Source organism: Metopolophium dirhodum, chromosome 3 (assembly GCF_019925205.1).
Source record: "Metopolophium dirhodum isolate CAU chromosome 3, ASM1992520v1, whole genome shotgun sequence".
NCBI lineage: Eukaryota > Metazoa > Arthropoda > Insecta > Hemiptera > Aphididae > Metopolophium > Metopolophium dirhodum.
In genome coordinates, this window is record NC_083562.1 from 39,031,288 (window position 1) to 39,055,281 (window position 23,994).

The following is a 23,994-nucleotide window of genomic DNA, read 5'->3' on the forward strand; positions in this document are numbered from 1 at the left end:
CAATCACGGAAACGATATTTGACCTGAAAGATAAATCATTCACAAGTATCGCATTCATATAATAATAATACAATACCTATATTGTAATGGTCGAGACTTACGAAGAATTGAGCGAAGTCCAACAACTTGTATCTGTATATCCTGTCAGGAATTCAGGACCTTTTTTTTAGATTCTGAGTGAAACGATGAATGTATTGATTTTACAATGATGTGTGTTTTTTTTTTTATTTTTTTTTTTTATTTTTTTTTTTATTTTTTTTTTATTTTTTTATTTTTGTGTCTGTGTACACGATAAGTAGTCGAAATAATGCTTCGATTTTCGACTTCAGTATCTTGTTCGATGGGAAAGTGAATATCGTTGGTGCATTGGGGAGGTCAAAATTTTAATTTCCCAGTAGTTTTCAAAAGCGATGTGAAAAACAAAAGAAAAATTAAGGAAAAACGGCAATTTTTACGCAAAATCGATTTTTAACAAAATCGATTTTGGTTATTGGTGTAACTCTAAAACAAATGACCGTAGATGCATGAAATTTTCACTGGTTGTTTATATTTGCATTTTCTATACACAATACAATTTTGAAAATAATTTGACTTTTTTTGAACTGTTTACGGACATTGTCAGTTTTCAGTTTTTTTAAATTTTTTTTCTATAAATATCAATAAAATTTTATTTGTTGGGTAAAAAAGCTTGAAAATTTAATAGAAGGCTCCTAGGTTATTGTTTCAAAGGCAGATGAAAAAAATTAAAAATCCTTAGTCACAGTTTTTTTTTATACACGTTTAAAGTTCAAATCTTGAAAAAATACGGAAAAATCACAAAAATTAGCAAATTATTTTGAGTTGAGAATTCATAAAAATTTTTCTTTTTAAATCTAAGATTTTAAAATGTAATACAAGATGATCCATAAGTTTGTCTACCTTTATAAAAAAGAAAATGTCTACAAGAAAGTCAAATCAAATTTTTATGAGCGTTTGAAATTCATATTTTTACAACATTTGATATTCACTCGATATCTCATGTCACGATTTTCTTATTTTCTTGTAATTCAAAAACGAATAACTGTAGATACATGAAAATTTCACTGAATGTTTATATTAGCATTTCCTATACACCATACAATTTTGAAAATATTTTGACACTTTTTGAGCTGTTTACGGGCATTTTCAGTTTTCAATTTTTTTAGTTTTTTTTTCTATAAATATCAATAAAGTTTTATCTGTTGGGCCAAAAAGTGTAAAAATTTAATACAAGACTCCTGATATATTTTTACAATAGCAGTTGAAAAATATTGAAAATACATAGGCACAGTTTTTTTTTATAAGCATTTAAAGATCAAATTTGGACAGAATTTATCAAAATCTCGAAAATTATCAACCATTGTAATTAATAAATTATAAAATGTTCAGTTTTTATAGCTAAGGATTGAAAATTTAAAACAAGATTCCATGTAAATAGATAATTCGGTTACCAAAAAATCTAAAAAATACACAAGCACAGTTTATTTGTATAGTCATTTTAAGTTCAAATTTGGACGAAATTACATAAAAACCTAGAATAACTATTTTAGTTATTTTGTTGTGATTGTATAATATTATTCGTGGGCACTTGAAACTTCTAATTTGTAATATTTTCATCGACATATTATGATGATAGTATCACGGTTTGTTGTTGATGTATAACGCGTTATATGTACCTAATGGATATTGTGATATGATTAATTTGGAATTTATTATAGGTCAATTTTTTTTTTAATACCATAGATAAGTGTATAATATGTCTTATACCTAGACTGACATATCGTCTCCACTCAGAATCGTTTTTCTTATACAATGATATATCATTGAATTCAAATTTAATACCATCCATTATACAGTGACCCACTTGTAACCTACAGTACAGCAGAGCGTCATCCACTTGCCCACCTTTTTTTTAATTTAAGTGATCAGTCTTAGTCATCACACAAACATACGTATATAATATTATGTGGTATTCATAACCTGGATAAAGTACCGTACCGTGCATGGGCAATATAATTATCATAACTATATATTATATTATTACCAATTATATGTGAAAAAGTATTAACGTTTTAAAAAATAATTTTTTACACAAACATAAGTCTTTATAAAATAAAAATGTTTATAAAAAATGTCATTATACATATTTATTGTTACCTATGAATTATCATTTTTGAGTTTTATATTTTGTATTTTTTTGAATGAAATCGTTAAATATTTTTGTTAGAATTTTTACGTATAACTACACTTAAATTTCTAACGAATGGTTAATTTGAATTATAAAATATAAGTATTTGAAGCAGTTGATCAATTTTTTAAGGGGTATCTATATAGTCTGTACCACTCCACTCCTGACTCCGCTAATCTAAACTTTAAATACTTGTAACTAATTAACAAATTTTCGAAAAAATCTAATTTATTTGTTTTTTTGTTGTACCTACGTCGTTAAAAATTGAATCGTGGTAGATAGGTAATTGAAATATTCACAAAATATTCACCAAATATTCACCAATTATTTCTATTAGCATTTCTTATACATATCATGATATCATTTTCAAAATATTTTGGGTATCTTAGAGCTATTTAAAGACATTTAAAATTATCTACTTTATGAGTGATCATAATATTAACCAACTCATTTAAATTTAAGTTTTTTCATCTGGAGTATTTTTAAATGTATTTCAGAATGTCTAGACAGATTAAAATTGAGTAGACTAATGAATCCCGTTTACTTATTAGTTATTCATTGAAACAATGTTTCTACGAAACTTTTGAAAAATAATTACTTTGAAATAATATTTGTGTAAATCCAATTTACTTGTATTTAATAACAACAAACGGTAACAAATCCACGTTACTGGGTATTAATAATTAAATTCAAAACTGAAAACCGCACATAAATTGGAAATTTGATTAAAATTCAGGTTTTTATAACTTAATTGTTATGATTTTTCTATAATTTCCAAACAACGTTATCGTTCCATAATTTGTTAAAAGGTTTTGTATTGGGCAAAAATTAAATGACAAAAATAAAAGAACATTTTTAGGTATATACCTATATTTATTGTGGTAATGATAACATAAATTTATTTATTGTTTATTAATATTTTAATTCACGTAATACTTTCTTAGATAGGTACTTAAATAAAATTGATATAAGTATCGTAGTGTGCATTTATGCATTTTTACGAGCTTCCGATTTTTAGTCCACTCCGTAACCTTAATTTAAATATAAAGGCATTATGTTATTATTTATTAATTATTGATCTTTCATTAAACATCGAAATAATATCAAAACTTATATGTCTATATTGTCTGTCTGCGTGAGGGGGGGGGGGGGTGAAAATGTAGTAGTTGTATATTGGGGATAAAGTGGTCTTAAAAGACCATTACAACTTACAAGCAATTACGCGTTAGCCGCGACAAAAATTAACGATCGAAAATCACTCTTCCGGCATATAATTCAATATATTCGATGAATAAAATTAATCGAAACTTAAAACGTTTCAAGTATTTAGCGTTAATAATAATATAATCCTATGTGGCGGGCGACAATTAAATTCAAAACGAAGCATCGTTTAGCGGAAAGGGGTGTTTTATTAATGGTGTATATTAATACCATATATAATATTATAGGTACCAGCTACATATTATTATACACTTATACTCGCGAATATTTATGTACATGCGAAACGGAAGTTTATTGCAAATCGATCAGTGCTGCAGGCAATTTAGTGCACGGTAATTATAATATCGCGGTTAAACAATGTGCGCGCGTTTATAATAAAATTTAATTACCCACTAAACGCCACACGATCATTACTGTAGGTAGGTAAGTATATATATAGTAATATAACAGTATAATATAGCACCTATGTATATTATTCGGGTCCGCGACGAATTTCGGGATAAAAGTACGCTCGTCGAATCGATGCGTATAACAAAGTCGCGCGGCCGGTCGTTCGCATTTTGATAAAATGTATGAAATTTTTTCCTCCTGCAATACGCCGCCGCCAGACCCCTGTCAGCAATTCGTATCGTGGACGCAGTATAAAACCGAATTTTTTTTTTTTTTTTTTTTGTCGGTTTATCCCTTGTCCGCTTTATAGTTTGGATAATAATAATAATAATATATTGTATAACTATATATAATCATAAATAACCGTGTGTAAATGGAGTGGACCTCCGCTATTGTAGACGCTCGAGGTTTGACGTCCCGCGATGATGGATATCGAACGATAGTACACCGACAAATTTACAAACACTGCCGACATGTTTTCGGTTGCGTTTAGACGATATATTAATAGCGGCTGAACACGGTAGAGGTTTTCATTTTTTGACGGAAAAACGCGCGGAGGCAGTCTACAGACGGGGGGAAAGAAAAATCATCTCAAACGAGGTCGCCTCCGATCCTTTTTAGCTGATAAGGCACGTTTGTGGTGTCGGTCAGTCCGTCGTCGTCGTCGTCGTCGGGCCATAAAGTCTTTTGAGCAGCGTTGTACATCGCATAAATTGTAACCCCGTTAATTGCTACCTACCTACTTATTCCCTGCGCACGTATGTACAATAATTTTTATACGAAGCCTCTCGTGTGCCAATATGGCCATATAATTGGATCCGAGACGGTGTAGGTACCCACGGGGAGTTGCCATCGCGTGGAGATTTCCCGTTTTCCCGCATCATCACGTGTGTCGGTTGAACGTGAAAACAGCATAACACTCTGTGGGCCACTCTGTATATACACTATATTATAATAAAATGAGGGTATATGGGTGGGTACATTATGATGTCAAGACGGCGCGGAGTTCACCTTATTACTGCTGCAGCTATAGGTCAATACATAATATAATATTATCATGCACGACCCGAGGTTATACGGTCGCATCCATTTTTGAGTACGTAATAATATCACATACGACCCGCACCTATGAGCACGACGACCGATCGACCCTTGTCGAACTACTGCGGATTTCAGCAGGCAATCTATATAAATAGTTCATGCGATATTATATGTAATAAAACAGACGACCTATATGCACCTTGTATAAGCGATAAAAAAAATACATCGGCGGATGTACGCCGAAAACCACACGGATAACCACTTGCAATATATGACACGTCGTTTAGAAACGATTGCTATTATGATTTCTCGTAAAAAAAATTCGTCCTACCTACTCCAAAATGCTATAATAGAACGAATCAGTAGTTTACATCTTTGGGTCTTAGCTATTTTAATTGCATTTCCGCTGCAACGCTTGTTTTTAGAACACAATTTCTTGTAGTTATAACGCCCTAACAAATCGCAATCCCGTAAATCCTCTCGATCCCGTACTATATATCCATACAACATAGTTAGATATCTACATAATACTGCAGCTCTATAGTTCTATTCAATTGCCGATGCGAACGTGGAAACTACGACTGTAAGTTTGAAGCATAAGTCCAGGACTAAAACGTTTATTTAATTTCTAAATTTAAATGCTGATTAAATTATGGATTTTCTGATTAATTTTTGTTTTATTGCGTTTTGTGTAGTAACGATTTCATTAAATAGTTTAAAACTCGCATAAGTATATACGGTCTTATAATTGCTTTACGACAATTAGTTCGAACGATGAGCACGCGTGTTCAACAAAATACAAATGTGTATATAAACACCGGCTTGAACGCAATTAATAACAATTATCGCATGATGACTGTTTTTGTTACCAAAGACGATTATATAATATTTTATAAAAAAAATTGTAAGTAGTAGATTTTTGTATACCTAAAATATAATAGCCGCCTACACAATATTCGCTAGAGTTGTAACTTGTAGATCAATATTCAAAATGTGCCAATACTTTAACATAATAAACTTAGTAGACAGTAGTTAGTACCTACTCATTACTCACGAGTTACGTCTTACACCAATGATAATTCCACACGACCTCGATTTTGACTCACGACATTAAGTTTATTACGGTAACGCAGAAGCGATTATGCAATCGCCATTATCAATGTCCCATAAATGATGATTATCTTTACATCGAAGTAGTGATGAAGAAGTAATGTACTATTAATTGACTTGAATGAATTTTAATTTTATTTCAACTATTTAAAACCATATGGAAATATAACTTAAATGAATAGAAAATTAACACTATTTATATAATATAATTGAATAAAAATGTGGGTAAGTGGATGTCGCTCTGCTGTACAGTAGGTTACAAGTGGGTCACTGTAATGGATGGTGTTAAATTTGAATTCAATGATATAATATCATTGTATAAGAAAAACGATTCTGAGCGAAAACGGCCAGTCAGCCTATATGATATTACCAAGTATATTTGATGATATTATTGTGAATAAACTAATTTATATATTTACCTATTTACGTGGACCCTTGTTTTAAATTTTCAATCCTTAGCTATAAAAGTTGAAAATTTTATACATTTTTAACTACAAAATAATTATTAAATTTGAAATGTAATAAATTTTGTCAAAATTCGAACTTAAAATGCTTATAAAAAAAAATTGTGCCTATGTATTTTTTATATTTTCAACTACTATTGTAACAATATATCAGGAGCCTTGCATTAAATTTTCACGCTTTTTTACCCAATAAATAACATTTTATTGATAGTTATAGAAAAAAAATCTAAAAAAATTGAAAACTGACAATGTCCAAAACAGCTCATAAAGAGTCAAATTATTTTCAAAATTTTATATAGTATAGCAAATACTAATATAAACACTCCGTGAAATTTTCAAGTATCTACAGTCATTCGTTTTATAATTACAATAAAAAAAGAAAATTGTGAATTATAAATGTTGAAAAATATGAATTTCAAACGCTCATAAAAATTTAATTTGATTTGCTTGTAGACATTTTTTTCTTGATAAAGGTAGACAAACTTATGAGGAATCTTGTATTACATTTTCAAATCTTAGATTTAAAAAGAAAAATTTTTATGAAATCTCAACTCAAAATAATTTGCTAATTTTCGTGATTTTTCCGTATTTTGTCAATATTTGAACTTTAAATGCTTATAAATAAAAACTGTGACTAAGGATTTTTAATATTTTTCAAATATCATTGTAACAATATAGTAGGAGTCTATTTTTTAACCAACAAATAAAATTTTATTCATATTTATAGAAAAAAAAAAACTAAAAAAAATAGAAACTGAAAATGTCCGTAAACAGCTCAAAATAAGTCAAAATATTTGGTAAAGAAAATGCTAATATAAACATTCAGTCAAAATTGCATGTACCTAGGGTCATTAGTTTAAGAGTTGCATCAAAAACCAAAACCGTTTTTCGAAAACAGATTTTGCATAAAAATTTCCGTTTTTCTTAAGTTTTCTTTTGTTTTTCACAGCGTTTTTGAAAAATACAGGAAATTTTACTTTTGACCCCCCAAAGTACAACACTTTCCTATCAAAAAAGATACCGTTGAAGAAAATCCAAGCACTTTTACTGTCCTATAAGGTGATGACAGACACAAAAAAAAAACACACATCATTGTAAAATCAATACATTCATCGTTCCACTCAGAATCTTATTACAACTGTATATTTTTATTATGTTTTATTATTTTAAATATACCTCATTTAAGTTGCCTTCTTGGAAAAAAAAACGCATTCCATAAAATATATTACACGTTGAGTGTAAAGCGTGTAACCAACATGCGGTTACAACTTACAACTAAATTCATATTCTCACATTCTGAGAAAAACTCTAATATACCTATCAAAATATGTTCTATAGCTTTTTTACGGACTTTATGGTGAGGTTCTTTGAGGTTAGTAAAAAAATCTCAAAAACGTTAACTCCGCAACTATATATATTATACAGGGAAGACCTGACAAAAAAAAAAAAATTATACTACCTATTTAAACGTTAGACAAAATTTGTTAAAATTATATGATTAGTAAATAATTTAAGAAATATACTCATGTTAGCAAATTCTCAAAAATAATATTTTGAAAAAAGTCATTACATTCCAAATTAATTTAATCAAAAAAATATAGATATTTTAAAAAATTCTAAACAATATACTACTTGGCTTAGATAAATGTTTTTTCCATAAAAATTATTCTTATAATCAGATTCACAAATTGGCTATTTTGAATTAAACAAAAGAAATTTATTTATTTTCAGTATTATAAAATAAAATTTTTTTTTTTATATTTTACGCGTAACGCAAGTGAATATAAATAATATATAAAAAAAAAATTTTAAAATATTGATTAAAACAAAAGTTATTTTATCTGTCAGGTCTTCCTGTTACAACCTGTATACATAATATATATTGTTGGACATAAAAAATACCTGCTTAAGTCTTTAGAGAGATGATTTTTAAAATGTATTCCCGTACAGAAGAACGCAGTATTGAAAAAAAGAAAGTAAGAACAAAGAAAGTTAAGAAATTATCGCGATTCATAACGAAATATCGACTAATTTTATGTAAAAGCCTATACTAAGTCTACTTAGAATCTCTTTTCAAATGCAATCATTCATATGAACCCTTTTATATAATATTATACCTACTATAGTTGTGTACTTGTCACGAATTATCCGTTTTTGTAGTAATGCAGCTAATTAATATTTATTAATTCGTTAAATTTAAATCTTCTATGTTCCGTTAATTTACATTTTACCGTATTATAGCCAGCCAGTCTTTATAATATTATTGTGTTCTCCACAAAATATGTTTTAGCGATGTTAATTTGAACATAGTGAATACAATAAAATAATATTATTAATGTTTAAGCATTTTAGACAAATATTTAAAAAACAAGGAACGTACCTATGTTTGAATGTATGGATGCATGTACACCTCACCTATATTACATAATACATATATTATTGTTTTAGACCTTTTAGTACAATCCTAAGTCACAAAATATTATAGAAATTAGCTTTTAACTATTTTTAATTCTTTCTGCAATTGTTATTAAATAATTATTTATTTGTTAAACATTTTCATGAGCAAATGCCCAATTTTATTATTTAATTAATGTTTTTTATGTTCCGACCTACGTCAAAATTATTTTGTCACCAAAATTAATTAAACCGATTTAACTATAGGTACCTATATTAATCCATGCTGATGGATGGTAATATAATAATTCTATATTTTAAGCTGCATACAAATAATTGTTAAGTTTGTTTTATTCAGAAGATATACCTATAGTGCAATGTTGTTATGTTAAATGCTAAGTTTATATTGTCAAAAGCCCTTAGCATAGATCAATGTTTGACAATGCTAATTTTGTTATGATAGGTTGAAACTCGAAGTATTAGCTACTAGACTATATAGATATCCTCTGAACTTTATAAGTTTTCAGAATTGAATTTATCATACAAAATAAAGATATTCACGCAAAAATGATATTGGTACTTTTTACTTTTATGGTATACAAATATACAATATATTGCCATATTGGTATTATTGCCGTTTAAATTTGATTAGGCATTCAAATATTATTAGAAAAAAAATGAAGAAACTTTGCACAATGTTATAAATTACATAATATAATACATCGAAAGTCCCCTATTTTATGTCGACTACTTGAACTGGTATATTGTCATTTTACATTTATAAGCTATTGTCATCTAATTGCAGAACGATTCTGAGTGAAAATGTTTTTGCGGTACCTATGTACCGTATGTATTTGTTAAAATAATTGATATTTGGCATTGTTATATGTTATGTACTTACAGTACAATCTACATTAATTTTCCAGGCGACTGCATATATACGCCGTGTAAAATGTTTGTAGTTTTGTTAAAATTTGAATATCATACAAATGTTTAAAAACCATTTATTGTTAGGCCAAAAGCTTTTTCACACTACCGCCTCTGCAAAATTTAAAATCAAATAACGATTTTCGTGTTGTACGATTGCAGTATATAATGGCTATAATTATGTACCTAGTAATATAATTATACTTTTCGTTATTGTTATATAATATTATCAAAACTACTGCGTATGGAAAACTAAATTATAATAATATATTTTTTCTTCAGGTGTACAGGGTGTACGACTATTACTACATGGTGGAATCGAGGACGGTCTACCCGAACTTTTGGAGAGTGATCAATCTGATTCACATTTTGTTGATACTAGCTCATTGGTTCGGGTGTTTCTATTATCTGTTATCTGAAGCAGAAGGATTCAAAGGCGATTGGGTGTACCCGTACAAGCCGGGCGACTACGCGACGTTGACTAGAAAGTATTTAGGATCGTTATACTGGTCAACTCTGACGCTGACCACCATCGGCGATCTACCCACACCAGAAACTAATGCTGAGTGAGTACCTAAATAGTAAAAAGGTAGGTATATACCGTCCGTATATATTATGTATTATTATATAATATTTTTTAATACCACTACTACGGTACTACATAGATTTTAGTTTCGTATATAGGTATAACTGTATAAGTTGTTGCGTCTTTGAGTAGACCTACACCCAAACAACGCAAGCACTCTCATTTTGTGTTTTTACGTTTAGGTACGTTTTCACCATCGTCAGCTACTTGATCGGAGTGTTCATATTCGCCACCATCGTCGGTATGTCGTGCGCACACGCTTGGGCTGTGTATATAGATAACACGGTGCCAGTCGACCCAAAAGTGTTTAAATTGATATCCTTATATTTTCCAGGGCAGGTGGGCAACGTGATAACGAACAGAAACGCAAACCGATTGGAGTTTGAACGGCTGTTGGACGGTGCCAAGCTGTACATGCGACATCACAAGGTGCCGAGCGGCATGAAAAAAAGAGTGCTGAGATGGTACGACTACTCGTGGTCCAGGTGAATATTGTTTGTTGTGTACCCAGCTAATTGAATTAGAAGGGAGGTTTCGAAATTCTATACACTCACCACATATATGTATATATTATATATTATATGAAAAACTCTCGTCGGCTTGACGCGCTGTCATATGTGTAACTCGATACATTCATTCGACCGAGCCATATATATAACGCCCTTAGAACGTTTTATTCGAAATCCAGTGCAGCATATACATTGGCACGCGCGTGGATACGTCAAAATCAAATGATTGATTAATTCCTATTTCTCGTTTCGCACACGCACGCGATAAGACTAAAAACATGTTTTTTTTGTGCATGTTGCCGGTTTGTTGAAGGGGACGTATTCAAGGAGGCGGCGATATAAACACGGCGCTGGGTCTTCTTCCGGACAAATTGAAAACCGAACTGGCGTTGCACGTCAATCTGGCGGTTTTGAAAAAAGTAATTTCCAGCTAAATCATAATATAATATGTACGCTGAAAAATACATTATATTTACGTTATTATTGGTAATCTCATTTAGGTTACAATATTTCAAGAATGCCAACCGGAATTCCTACACGATTTAGTTCTCAAAATGAAAGCTTACATATTTACACCTGGGGATTTAATATGTCGGAAAGGAGAAGTTGCCAGAGAGATGTTCATCATAGCAGACGGGATTTTAGAAGTTATTAGGTTAGCATATTTACATTAAACGCGTATACTTATATATATATAAACACACAATAAAAATGAATCCAATAAATTTTAATTGTGACTTGTTTTGCTATGTTTTATACAGTAGTGAAACTGGACATGTTCTGACAATAATGAAAGCTGGTGATTTCTTTGGAGAAATAGGAATTCTCAACTTGGATGGATTTAATAAGTATGTATTATAGTCTATTCAATGATAATTATATTATATCCACACTCAAAACGTACACATATTAAAAATATATTTATTTATTGTTTATTCACTCTCGACATAAATTAAGATATTAAATCGACATTACACTAAATTATAATCTTTAGTTCGTTTAATGATACTTGGTAAACAACTTATTAAATTATATAAATCGAACGTTATAATATGTAATTATTAGGAGAACTGCTGATGTTCGGTCAGTTGGATATTCAGAGTTATTCAGTTTATCTCGTGAAGACGTTCTTGCCGCCATGAAAGACTACCCTGAAGCACAAGATATTCTTCAAACACTCGGCAGAAAGCGTCTGATGGAAGCAAAGAACGCAAATAAAATTGGTAGGTAATATTAATTGGAATTTCTGTAGCATGTATGGCGTATTGATAAATACTGTTTGTAAACCATCAGTTGCGGATCGGATAAAATCTCGGGCTGAAGCTGCAGAAAACTGTAGTGGAATCGTGGACAAAATTCGTTGTGATGTCAAAGGACTTCGAAATGCATTTTCAAAAGGACGCCGTGGAACTAGGTTAGATAAATACCAAACTTAAATACATTATTAAAAACATTTTATCACAGTAAAAATATACAAGAGTTAGAAACAGTTTTAATTAAAATGTTTTAAATATTTTAATCATTTAAAAAACCTATAAAAAGATAGTTAAATAATAATTTTTTTTATCGTATACATATAATTTACCTATATAAACATAATATTTTACCTGCAAATGTCTAGTACGGTTACACAAATTAAAGTAAATATAATTTATTTGAAATATTTGAAATAGTTGTAAAAAAAATAATCGTATGAAATATTATTAAGTAATATCTACTGCAATAGACTGAATTAAACTCATGAAAAATGATAATGCAAATGAAAATTGTATTTATATAATTCATATATCTGAAGCATTATAGTTACCTATACGGCTATACATTTATCATAATATTGTAATAGGCAAACTTATATTAGTTTTTTTTTAAATACATAATTATATAGTTATCTTTAAATTTTACAGGGCTGTAGTTGAAGAGAGCATGGAGTTACAACCGTTAACCAGTAGTGGTCGAAAATCAGAAAATACTAGTAGTAAAAGTATTTTAAGAAGAATGCCCCGGGTATGGAGCGATGAGTTAGCTTCAGGAACTGATCACAGTGATGAAGACCCAAGACCGATATCACCGGGTATTCCAATACTAAATAAAGCGAAATCGGATAAAGAACCACGTGCTAATGAGTCTTCTAAGAAGTGTTTACTATCACCACCACCTGCTGTGTCAGAAACTGGTCGGAAAGAAACGACGAATCAAGAAGTAATCGGCGCCGGGCTTCCGTTATTACAGAGGCTATTGATCCTCAAACAAAAAAATGAACAAGAAGGGATTACGCAAAGTAAACCGAAGAAGGTCGATCTAGAAGTGTCTGAAAGTACACCTAAGGTAAAATCGAACGTGAAATTAAAAACTCCGAAAAAAGAAAACACGAAAAGCATAAGCCTAAAGCAACGACTGTCAGAGGTTCACACCAGGCAGCGGAAACCGACGGCGAATACGAAATTATGGACGCTTTTGAAAAAAGCGACGGTGCTTACGCCAAAAGCTAAGTTGCAAGACTTAAAAGCCGATAGTGAGGTCCCACGCGACACGTCATCTCTTCAATCAAACTTGAAACCCACCGCCGATGTTTCACATATAAACAGCGGTAGCTGCGAACACAGGTTTATTGTAATGTGCCAAAAATTAGATGACCAATACAAGCAGGGCTCATTGATTGCTCAAAACATATCGGCTCACAATAGTTTAACCAATAAATGTACTGAAAATAATATTAATAAGGAAAAATGTGATATTAGAATAGTGCATAGGCCAAAAGTGTTGCATGTAGACGGCACGAAAAGATGTTATGACTCGATCAACGATCTTTCACCCGAGTATTCCGGTTTGTCGTTCGTGAAGAAATTGAAAATACTGAACGAACGACAAAAGCTGGCGGAACTGGAAGAGAAGGCGTTCTTGAGAAGTTCCAGCCTGGATTCGTCCGGATGCAGGGCTTTGGACGTTTCGTATGGCAACCAATTGACACGGAGTCACTCGGAAGCGGTCGCCCTGGAGGTGGTACTGAGAAACCAAAATTCGCGCAAACAAGAATCGTTGCGATGCAGCACTACACCGGTAGATGAGTGTAACGAAACGGCTGAGAGGATACGGCTTAAGAATATACTTAAAAAATTATCATCAAGCTGTTTCGGCAACGATAGAGCGAACCAGTTAATGACTTCGCAGACCATAGAAGGTTACGCTGCCAGGCACTCAAAATTGACTAGAAACGTTACGTTCAACCAACGCCGCACAATAGAATCATCGCCAGATTCTTGTAGCTCCTTATTTGCGTTTCCCGACAGCATAACCCCGCAGTGTAAAAACCCTGATCTTATACCAATAGATTTGTCTCATAAGACTGACTTGCTAGAGTCTTCCCAAAGAACTTCAAAGCATACAAAATTGTCAAAACGAATGTCTACCAACACTGCAGTGCAATGCGTATCTAGTCGGCCGGATATTCGACAAAACTGTTACGACGAAATATTGAATGGCGTAAAAACAATAGTCGAGAAATGTCTGGTAAGTTCAAATAATTGTATTATTTTTTTTTAAACTGTTTTAAATCATTTAACCTACCTATTATGGACATACTTTATTGTAAATTTATTAATTAATAATAAATTGTATTACATAATTTACAATTATTAACATAAAATTGCTAATAGCCAATATATATCTTTTTTTAATATTTACTACTGTCATTACCTATATAATTGGTAAAAAAATCTATTTTTCTGGTCTCTTTAGTGTCGTTATAATTGATTTATTTACTGTAATACTATTTATGCATAGTTAAATTACTACAATATACTACATTTAATATTAATTTCTATAATTTTTAGAACGATATTGAAGGGAAATATCGAGATAAAATAGATGAACTCGAATCTGAAATTAATAAACGTGATTATACAATAAGCACACTATGTGAGCAATTCAATCAGGTAACATTTTGTTTTTACATTTCTTGATACTTATTATAATATTTTAAATTTTAAAACCAATTCATGATTGTCTAGAAACTTTGTGATCAACCCGTCGACGAAGGAAAATTAGGATCATTACTTGATAATTATTCAAAAAATATAGAAGAAGACGAAGAAAATCCATTTATAGTGAGTATTGTTATAATATACATAGTGTAAACAGTAAAAGATAGAACTGACAGATGTAATTAACCATCTATTGATATGTAATAACTTTTTTGTTACGCCTGTACCGAAAGTTTGGTTTTCGATAGCGGTTGAAGTTTTGGAAAGCGTACTTTTTCCGACCAGCTGGCGGTAAAGTGGAAATCCCAATTATTGGTCTAAAAGTCACTTTTTTCATAGACTGGAGCCCCTTTAAGCAATTAGTTTAAACATTCTTTATTAAACATTGGTTGGAATAAAAGTTATTACATAATATAGCCAAATCGTTGCTTTTGTCAATATATTCTCTGTTACACTCTGTACAACGGTTAATTGTGTTCCAACTATAGACGTGAAAATTAATTTTAATGTATTTCAGAGAAATGATTCTGTGGATACAGTCATGTATCCAAAGGTATCTTCGTTCAACAGTTTGTCTCCATTCGGTCTGGATGACCCGAGGTGTTACAACCCAAATTCTCGTAGCCCAGCGTTGTTTTCGAGTAAGTCTTGGGAAGACCGGTCGGAAGAAGAGAACCTGGAACTCCGAGACTTGCCCAAGTCAATCATTCCAGAACCATCGTGGCAAAACGACGACACCAGAATTGATATGAATTGTACAGACGACGAAGAAGAAGAGTTTCCGCCCAGGTGGGAGAACTGGGAAGCGGAAATGTTAGTGGGGCACACTAGTCACAGCGATCTCCACGCCGGCCCAGGGCTATTGAGCCGAAGATCTTTAGACGAAAATAGTATGTTCATACACAGAGGACTTCAGGGGCGGAGGAGGTGTTTGTCGATAGATAACGTACCGTTTTCCAATTCGATATTAAGAAATTTTGGACAGTACGTCCGATTGGGGGGCAGTTCGTCACAAACGCCTTCGCCCGACATACTTCCGACTATATCTAAGAGTTGTTTTTCATTGGTATCGCAGCCCGAAAATTAAATCCAAACTAAACCAATTATTATTATTATTATTATGATTATTATTATAATTATTATTACAGGACACCACTTATAAGACTCACATTGGGACCAGCAAAAAGTGAGTCTTATAACCGATCGAATGTTAAAGGTGAAGTGGGAAAAAAACAAACGTACATTTTAAATAATTACCTATTAACTTAATTTTGCTACTTTTTCATATTATTAAATAAATACAATGCATATACATATACTATAATAATTTTGGATACATTTTATACCATACGGCATAATAAGAAATCAGTAATAACCAACACAAAAATTTAGTATCTACGATTTTTTTTACGTAATTTGAGTTTTATAAACGAATTTATTTTTAATGTATTTAGATACGATCTTTATAGGACGGTCCTTTCAGGCGATTTTGAGTCTAATAAGTGACTGAGCCTTATATCCGTGAGTCTTATAAGCGCTGCCTTCTGTATTATTATTATTATTATTATTAATTTTATTATGATTATTATTGTTGTTATTGCTGTTGTTGTTGTTTTTGTTTTTGGATAATTCAAAATTTTACCATAACAGGTTAGTTGCATGGTTTTATCATGACTATATTATTATTATTGTTCATACCTTAATATTTTAGTAACAGACGAATTTATTTTTAAATTTTTAGAACATGGTGTTATGGTGTTGCCACTGCACCATTGTGCTAGGTACCATAAACATTTACCGTCAAATATGTTGAAAATATATCTATAAGGACCAATAAGCATTCAAACTAAGATTTCTGTTGTATTCAATGATATAGAAATACATATTTTTCTACCGACACCGTAAAGTACTTGCGCAGTATCGAACGTTCATTACAATAGATTTTTTTTTATTAGTATTTATTCTAAGTCTGTTTGGACAAATTGTATTTGCACGCAAACGTATGAAATATTTGGTTATTGGCAAAACAAGGATTTTTGAAAGACATTTTCGGATTCATAAGTAAATAATAAATAATTAGATTTTTTTACAATGTGATCAGTTTTGGAATGACTTAAATATTATTTCAACATTAGAAGTAATTCAAACTAATTATTTTAAACTCTATACCTGTTTTTTTAGTAAGGTTTTAGGCGACAGTGAAATACATAATTTGCGTATGAAACGTATATACATTTGATTTCAAAATAAACTTTGTGTCTTGCACACACACGTAGTCGTACATTGCATTAGTCGAGGATCGAGATTCGCAGCATGAAAAATATCTTCGGTTTGTTTAGGATTAATTTTTATCCCACACGAAATACAAACGTTTTTCCAATTTTTTAATTTTTTTTTTTTTATATTTAATCAGAATTGAGTTGGAATTGGATTCCATAATACAACACAAATGGTTTTTTATTATTTTGCTAAATAATTTGGTATTCATGAACAAGTTCGTATAATCGTATGGCAAAAGGTACGATATTACTATGCAACTACTCTAATCCTGTTATAATATATATTGCATTACGCTTGAGGCTTGACCTATTTTTTGTTGTTATTATAATATAATAACATATATTATATGTATGAACATTAGTAATTAGTAATATCCATAATATATGTATTGATGATTTTTTTCGGAAAAATTGATATTAATTTGGTCACAACTGAAAAACTAAAATGCATTGTATATTAACTATAATATATCGTAATACAAAACGATAATAGTAATATTAGCGATAGTCAGATAAAAATGGCCGACTGTCACTGAAACAAACGTTCACGTCGCGATTGGTGTTTGATATATTTTCCATACCTAACCACATAACATATTTCCAGAAGGTTTTCTCTCCGGTATTATTCATTATCTTGTTATAATAATATTAAATGTAATTAGTTTACTTTGGCTAACTTAATTCTGGTCGTATTATTATAGTAAAATTGTTATTTGTTATTAATATAGAACAAAATGTAAAACGTGTTTGTAATTTTTATAAAAAAAATCTTAAGCATAACTGTACAACGTTATGACGAAGAAACTGATCAATTTTTGATCGTTATACAGAGACCAAATCTGAAATGAAATACTATTATAATACAATAATATTGTAAGTAAATCTTTAGGGACCAGTGTAAAATCAAAATTTAATTAACAGTTAAAACTTACATTATTTATTACTAAGTTTGTTCATAAATAATATTTCTGTTCAAAATCAGAAATAATTAAATATTTTTATATTGTTTAGCCATTGAGTCGACCATAATGGTTTCTTTTGAATATCTGCTTAAAATTCGTTTCATATTTCTTAAATATTATTGTTAGTTAACTAATTTTATTATTCTATTATTTTCAAAATTATTATTTTTATTTTAATTGTATATAGGTGTTGTTCAGATGAACAACTTGTGTTAATAAAATTGTAATATTGTTATGCTATATTTTCTAATCGGAGAGAAAATATTTCGAGTGGCGAGGAAGGAAAAGTAACTTATTTATTTATATTTAAATTTACTACATAAATAATAATGTGTCGTGTATATAATTATTATAATTATTATAAGTAAGTATAAAGTAATGTATTTGTATATTATTATAAATAGTTTAATAGATTTTTTTGTACAGAATTGTAATTTTTTTCATTCATAATTTATTTAAAGTTAATTATACATATAAATGTTATTGTTATACATTTTGTTCGATCATTACTTAAATAAAGCTTTCGGCTTTGAAAAAATAGGTGTTTAGGCATTTGGCCAGACAAAGTCATATGTCTCAGAGTATTGTTATATCGATTTATATTTTAATAAACATAAAATATTATAAATATTAAACAATACTATTAGTTTACATAGTTTACAAGTTAAGGAGGTGCAATATAAAAAACGTTTTACAAAATCTGTACCACAGAAATCAACTAACGCAAGTTCATTTTTTGAAATTTTGAGTTAATTATATAACCAGCATATGCTTTTTGTGATCTTTTTAAAGGTATTAAAACGTAAGTCCTTTATACAATAAATGCATAAATCGTAAGAAGTATAATAACTTAAGTCCTAAACTATGATAGGAGTATAGAAACGTATGTCCAGCGTTTACATAAGAAAAGTAATTCAAAATAATATTTTTGAAGTATACAATATTGTAAGTCCATTGCAACAAATATTTTTGTTTTGTCTCTCCTGTAAAATTTGCTTTTTGTGACTTGCGCTACTTGACTTATGTGGTACAGAAATATGTCCAGATTACGTCGTTATTGTATTGTGGTCGGTGTGCAACTGGTAGTTACAAACAACGAAATGTATCGACATTTATTACGACTCGCAAAACGATAGAACCGGCTTCAAAAGTCTTTCGCCAAAATTAATTCCGGCCCAGATGAAATAACAGAATTAAAATAATTTTCATTGCACGTTTTCAATTAATATTATTTTATTCGGCGTATAATTACGATAGGAAGATCGCTGTTGCAGTGTTTCTTCGATGATATTATATTATTATACGTACACGTCATATATTATAGAAATCGTCAATAATTGACACCTTTCAAAGCGAACAGTATAATAATATTAAGTAATGTCATTAGCTTTGATAGATTCAATATTCTACATGCTACATATGCACATGGTGGAACGCATACATTCACATACAAACGTATCATATGAGGTTATAACTCGTTACTGAAATGGAATTGCTTTTACAACTTTATAAGTAGCGTAATAATATACATTTTGGTTCGTGAGATAACGAATATTATAATGAAATTACTTTTTGAAACCAAGTCCACAATATAGTCGATAATAATTATGATGCGCTATTGATAGGTCCCTGCTGCAGATGCGCTGGTCATGATGCCCTAAAAACCCTATAAAAATGCCCTCATAAATATGCATTTATGACTTGATATCAAAAATTACCTAAAATGTATTAATTATCTAAAAACCTTTTTTTTTTTAAATTACTGTTCACCAAGGAAATTTTTTAATTTATTTTTAACTAATGTGTAGAAATCGTAAAATAACTGATTACAATAAAACAATAATATATAATCAAAATTTGAAACATACATGTCTAATCATCGTGATCGTGATATTGTACAAACTAAAAAATAAACTAAAACAACATTGCCGTTGGTCATATCGATAACGGATAAAACCAATCACAACAGCTTCTACGTATTTTATTCGACTGCGAGTACAATACTATCGTAATCAGTGGCGTAGCCAGGGGTGGCTAAGGGGGCTATACCCCCCCCCCCATTGACTGTGTTGACCTTAGAGTTTTATCAAGATTAATAAAAAAATAAAAGTGTAAATAAAAGACATATTATATTTGTATTTTTTGTGAGACTTAGCTCCCCCCCCTCCCCATACAAAATGTCTGGCTATGCCACTGATCGTAATAATATATTACCATCATCAAAGTATACAACAGCGGTTAGGGATAGAAATATTAATTTTCATGTAACTAAATTAAAGATGATATCCATAGAAAATGTATTCATACCAAATTATACTTTTTGAAATTAAAACAAACAATATAGTCACTAAACAAAACATATTATTACAATTATAAGTAGGTTGTAGGTTAGTAAAATAATTTAAAACTATACCTAATCTAGAATAAAATTATTATTTTCTTTAATAAACTATATGATATACCTACTAAAACAATATATTTTTTTTCTCATAAACTAACTACTAAAGCAGTGGTTTTCAAATATTGTATATCCGCGCGTACCTTTTACAAGATTTAAACATTTTCATGTATCATTCAGAGCAAAAAACATTGTTTCGTTTGCTTATCAAAAATGTGTACGTAATTTTACATGTACAGAATTATTGTATATTTGTAATATAGGAACTACAAAATTATGATAATTTAAGCATTTATAAGGGGATCGGTGGCGGTATTTAATTAAGGGGTTTAGTATAGGCAATATTTAAAGTGTTTGCGTGTGTGACTTGGAACTGTGTGTGCAATAAATGATTATTAGTGTGTGTACGTGTCCCGTACTACCATAGGCGTAGTTGGGGAGGATTAGCCCCCCCCCCCCCAGTTTGAATAATTTCCTCCCAAGAGCCGTTACATGTCTACCCCTGGAAGGGCTAAAGCCCCCCCCCCCCAAAAAAAAAAAACTTGACCCCCTACGCCTATGCGCACTACTCAAGCAACGCCTACGCACAGGCACAAGTCACCAGTGCGACGTCGTGCGTGTGAACGATCCCGAACGTGTGTCTTATTTGACTAAAAGTATGTGCTTTTTGTCCATCCCACCGATCGATCTAGTAATTCGATAATACTTTTGAAAGCTGATTTGAATTCGTCATAATATGTCTACGTTTGAAAATTCCGAAATTTCAAAATATTCAAACTAAATTTATAGTAATTGGGGGGGGGGGGAGAGGGTTAATTGGGAAAAGTGGACTGACCGATCTCAAGTAGACTGTATAGACATAATAACGAATTCAGATCAGTTTTAAAAATTATTATCGCATTACTAGGTCGACCAGTATGATACTATGATGTATAATCGATTGGTATGTTTTGGCTAAAATAACTGTCCGCCACCAATCCCCTTAATACATAAAAAGAAAATTAAATATGTACAATCATTATTTATATTATTACCAACATCTAAAACACCAAATTTATCAATTCCGTTTTTTTTTTTTGTAAATGGAGATTTTCTTAGCGTACCACAGGTTGAAGAAAAACGCTGAACAAAAAGAGGTTAGATAAACTGAATAAATGCTTTTGATATTTAATCACTACACCTTGGTCAAATACCCATACAAAATACAATTTTAAATTTAAACAAATAATAATGAACAATAATTTCTATTAGATGATAATATTATTTCTACATGTATACTATACATTGTATAGTTGAATATTAGGTCATCAGGTATAATAAATAATAAGCATGTATGTAACTACTCTTCAAAATAAACTCAACAATTTCATAATTAAAGTATCCCGGTCAATAGTTAGGTATTTAGAAATTTAAACTTTTTAATAAAACCAAAAGTACTTTAAAACTGTTATTTTTTATATAAGTGACTTAAATTGTTTCCATGTGTCATGAGAGGTATTATAGGTGCCGTATAACTGTTGATACAATGGCGGCGAAGTTACGCGTCATTGTAATATATTATTTTTATGAATACTTTAATATTTATTATAATATTATTTAATTAATGCTCGATTAAATACGTTTTTTTATGGACTAGTTTAAAGTATTAATGCTATTGTGAATGGACTAATTATTATTTTGTTGTTGCCCATGATGACCTTACCAAACCTTAAACACAGGGTAGTATATTTTTATTTTGTTCCTACCTATGTCCTATATTAATTATTGTAAAGTACTCGTCAATTAATATAGTAATAAAATATTACCAGTGATAAATAATTGCTAAAATAATGTATTATTCTAACGCCTTTTTCACGTAGGTGATAAAAATAAATACATTATAATAAAGAAAAAAATTTTCTGCTCGCTTCAGTCGAAATCATTGTTTTATCTGAGCCCTTATTATGCAAATTAGGTATGCAAAGTAGTTTGTTATTGAATAATTATCTATAAGTAAAAAATGTAATTTAACATTTTCACAAATTATTTCTATAAGAATATATACCAAGCATAATGTACTCATTACTCTTACAGTCATACCCACACATACACACACACATAGACACATATTATTATTATTATTATTACATATTACATGTCTTGTTATGATAATATGTAAATATTCTTAGAATAACCAATTAAAAAATACTAGCCATAAATTTAGCATTAGTATAGGTACGCTAAAAAAGCGGGTAAGTGGATGTCACTCTGTTGTACTACAATAGGTTACAAGTGGGTCAATATAATATTATAATGGATTGTATTAAACTTGAATTCAACGTGTCATTGTATGAGAAAAACGATTCTGAACGGAGACGGTATGTCAGTATGGATAATATTTCATATTGTTATTATTTATTATAGCCTGTAAGTTGAATTTATATTATAATACTACAATTTTTTATTCGTTTCTACGGTGATAACAAAGCGTTAGAAATTAAAATCCCATTGTTTAGCGCTTTTCCGTTATTCGTCGGTGGTTTTTCCCGTGGCATTAAATAGCTATTGAGAAAATCGAAAAATTACCTCTTTAAAGTACCATCTTGGTCCGATTTGCTAAAAGATAAGATACTATATGTTGAACAGTGAACACCACTAGATTCCTCGTTCCGCTCAGAATCTAAAAGAGCTATTGTGAGTATAATAATATTCGTACCTACATTCACCCACCATAATACACCACTGCAGAATGTTATGCATACCCTACGGCGTTGTACAATAGGTACAGCAGCATTTTTGTTTTTAAAGATAAACATAATAATTTATTATCTACAAAACTAGTTAACGTTTTTAGAAATTATTTTTTTTTTTTGATAATTATTACAACTAAACTATATTTTAAAATTACACTTACGTTTTTTACCAATATTATTGTCCATCGTTATAAATCTTTTAAGTTTTTTATTTTTTGAATGACAACATACGTTTTAGTTTCTGAACGAATCGCCGGAGCGAAGAATGTATCACTGGTATGTATTGATTTTACGATCTTAAGTCATAACAATAGCAAAGTTCAAAAATGTTGTATGTGAAAAATAATGATTTTACAGTAGGGCCAATTAAAATTATTTAATTTTGTATGTATCACTGTAGAGATTTAATAGTTGTAATGCATTGCTTATTTACCCTATAAATAATATAAAAGAAAACTTTATGATTAAAGGTTAAAATGTGGCTTGATTGTGGCTTAAAACCGTATTTAACACATTTATTAAGATGTACACCGGACATTTTGGCACAATATCATAGAAGATAAAACTGTTGTAAAATGTTCACTTACCACATTATTGCAAAACTGTTATAAGTACACAGAGTATAGGACTTGACATATTTTTGAATTTACAATAAAGTATTACTGGTACTTACCACAATAAACCACTCTATCTGATGGTTCAAATATGTACTATATCACATACCACATTTTTTAAAACATTATATTATATTCATATTTGTTATAGGAACAGAAACGTAACCCATTTTCGTCAAAA

The 23,994-nt window shown here is 30.2% G+C and overlaps 1 protein-coding gene across 2 annotated transcripts in view; it reads left to right on the forward strand.

Moving 5' to 3' along the window:
• LOC132941640 (cyclic nucleotide-gated cation channel beta-1-like) overlaps positions 1 to 18,608 on the forward strand; it is a 134,236-nt gene extending 115,628 nt beyond the window's left edge. For both annotated transcript variants that reach the window (XM_061009781.1, XM_061009782.1), the window contains 12 exons: positions 10,036 to 10,319; positions 10,522 to 10,580; positions 10,674 to 10,824; positions 11,162 to 11,267; positions 11,349 to 11,503; positions 11,610 to 11,696; positions 11,914 to 12,071; positions 12,142 to 12,262; positions 12,753 to 14,355; positions 14,679 to 14,780; positions 14,856 to 14,951; positions 15,346 to 18,608. In XM_061009781.1, coding sequence (XP_060865764.1) covers positions 10,036 to 10,319; positions 10,522 to 10,580; positions 10,674 to 10,824; positions 11,162 to 11,267; positions 11,349 to 11,503; positions 11,610 to 11,696; positions 11,914 to 12,071; positions 12,142 to 12,262; positions 12,753 to 14,355; positions 14,679 to 14,780; positions 14,856 to 14,951; positions 15,346 to 15,915 — 3,492 coding nt within the window. In that variant the 3' untranslated portion in view covers positions 15,916 to 18,608. The remainder of the gene's footprint in view (positions 1 to 10,035; positions 10,320 to 10,521; positions 10,581 to 10,673; positions 10,825 to 11,161; positions 11,268 to 11,348; positions 11,504 to 11,609; positions 11,697 to 11,913; positions 12,072 to 12,141; positions 12,263 to 12,752; positions 14,356 to 14,678; positions 14,781 to 14,855; positions 14,952 to 15,345) is intronic.
• The last annotated feature ends 5,386 nt before the right edge of the window (positions 18,609 to 23,994 follow it).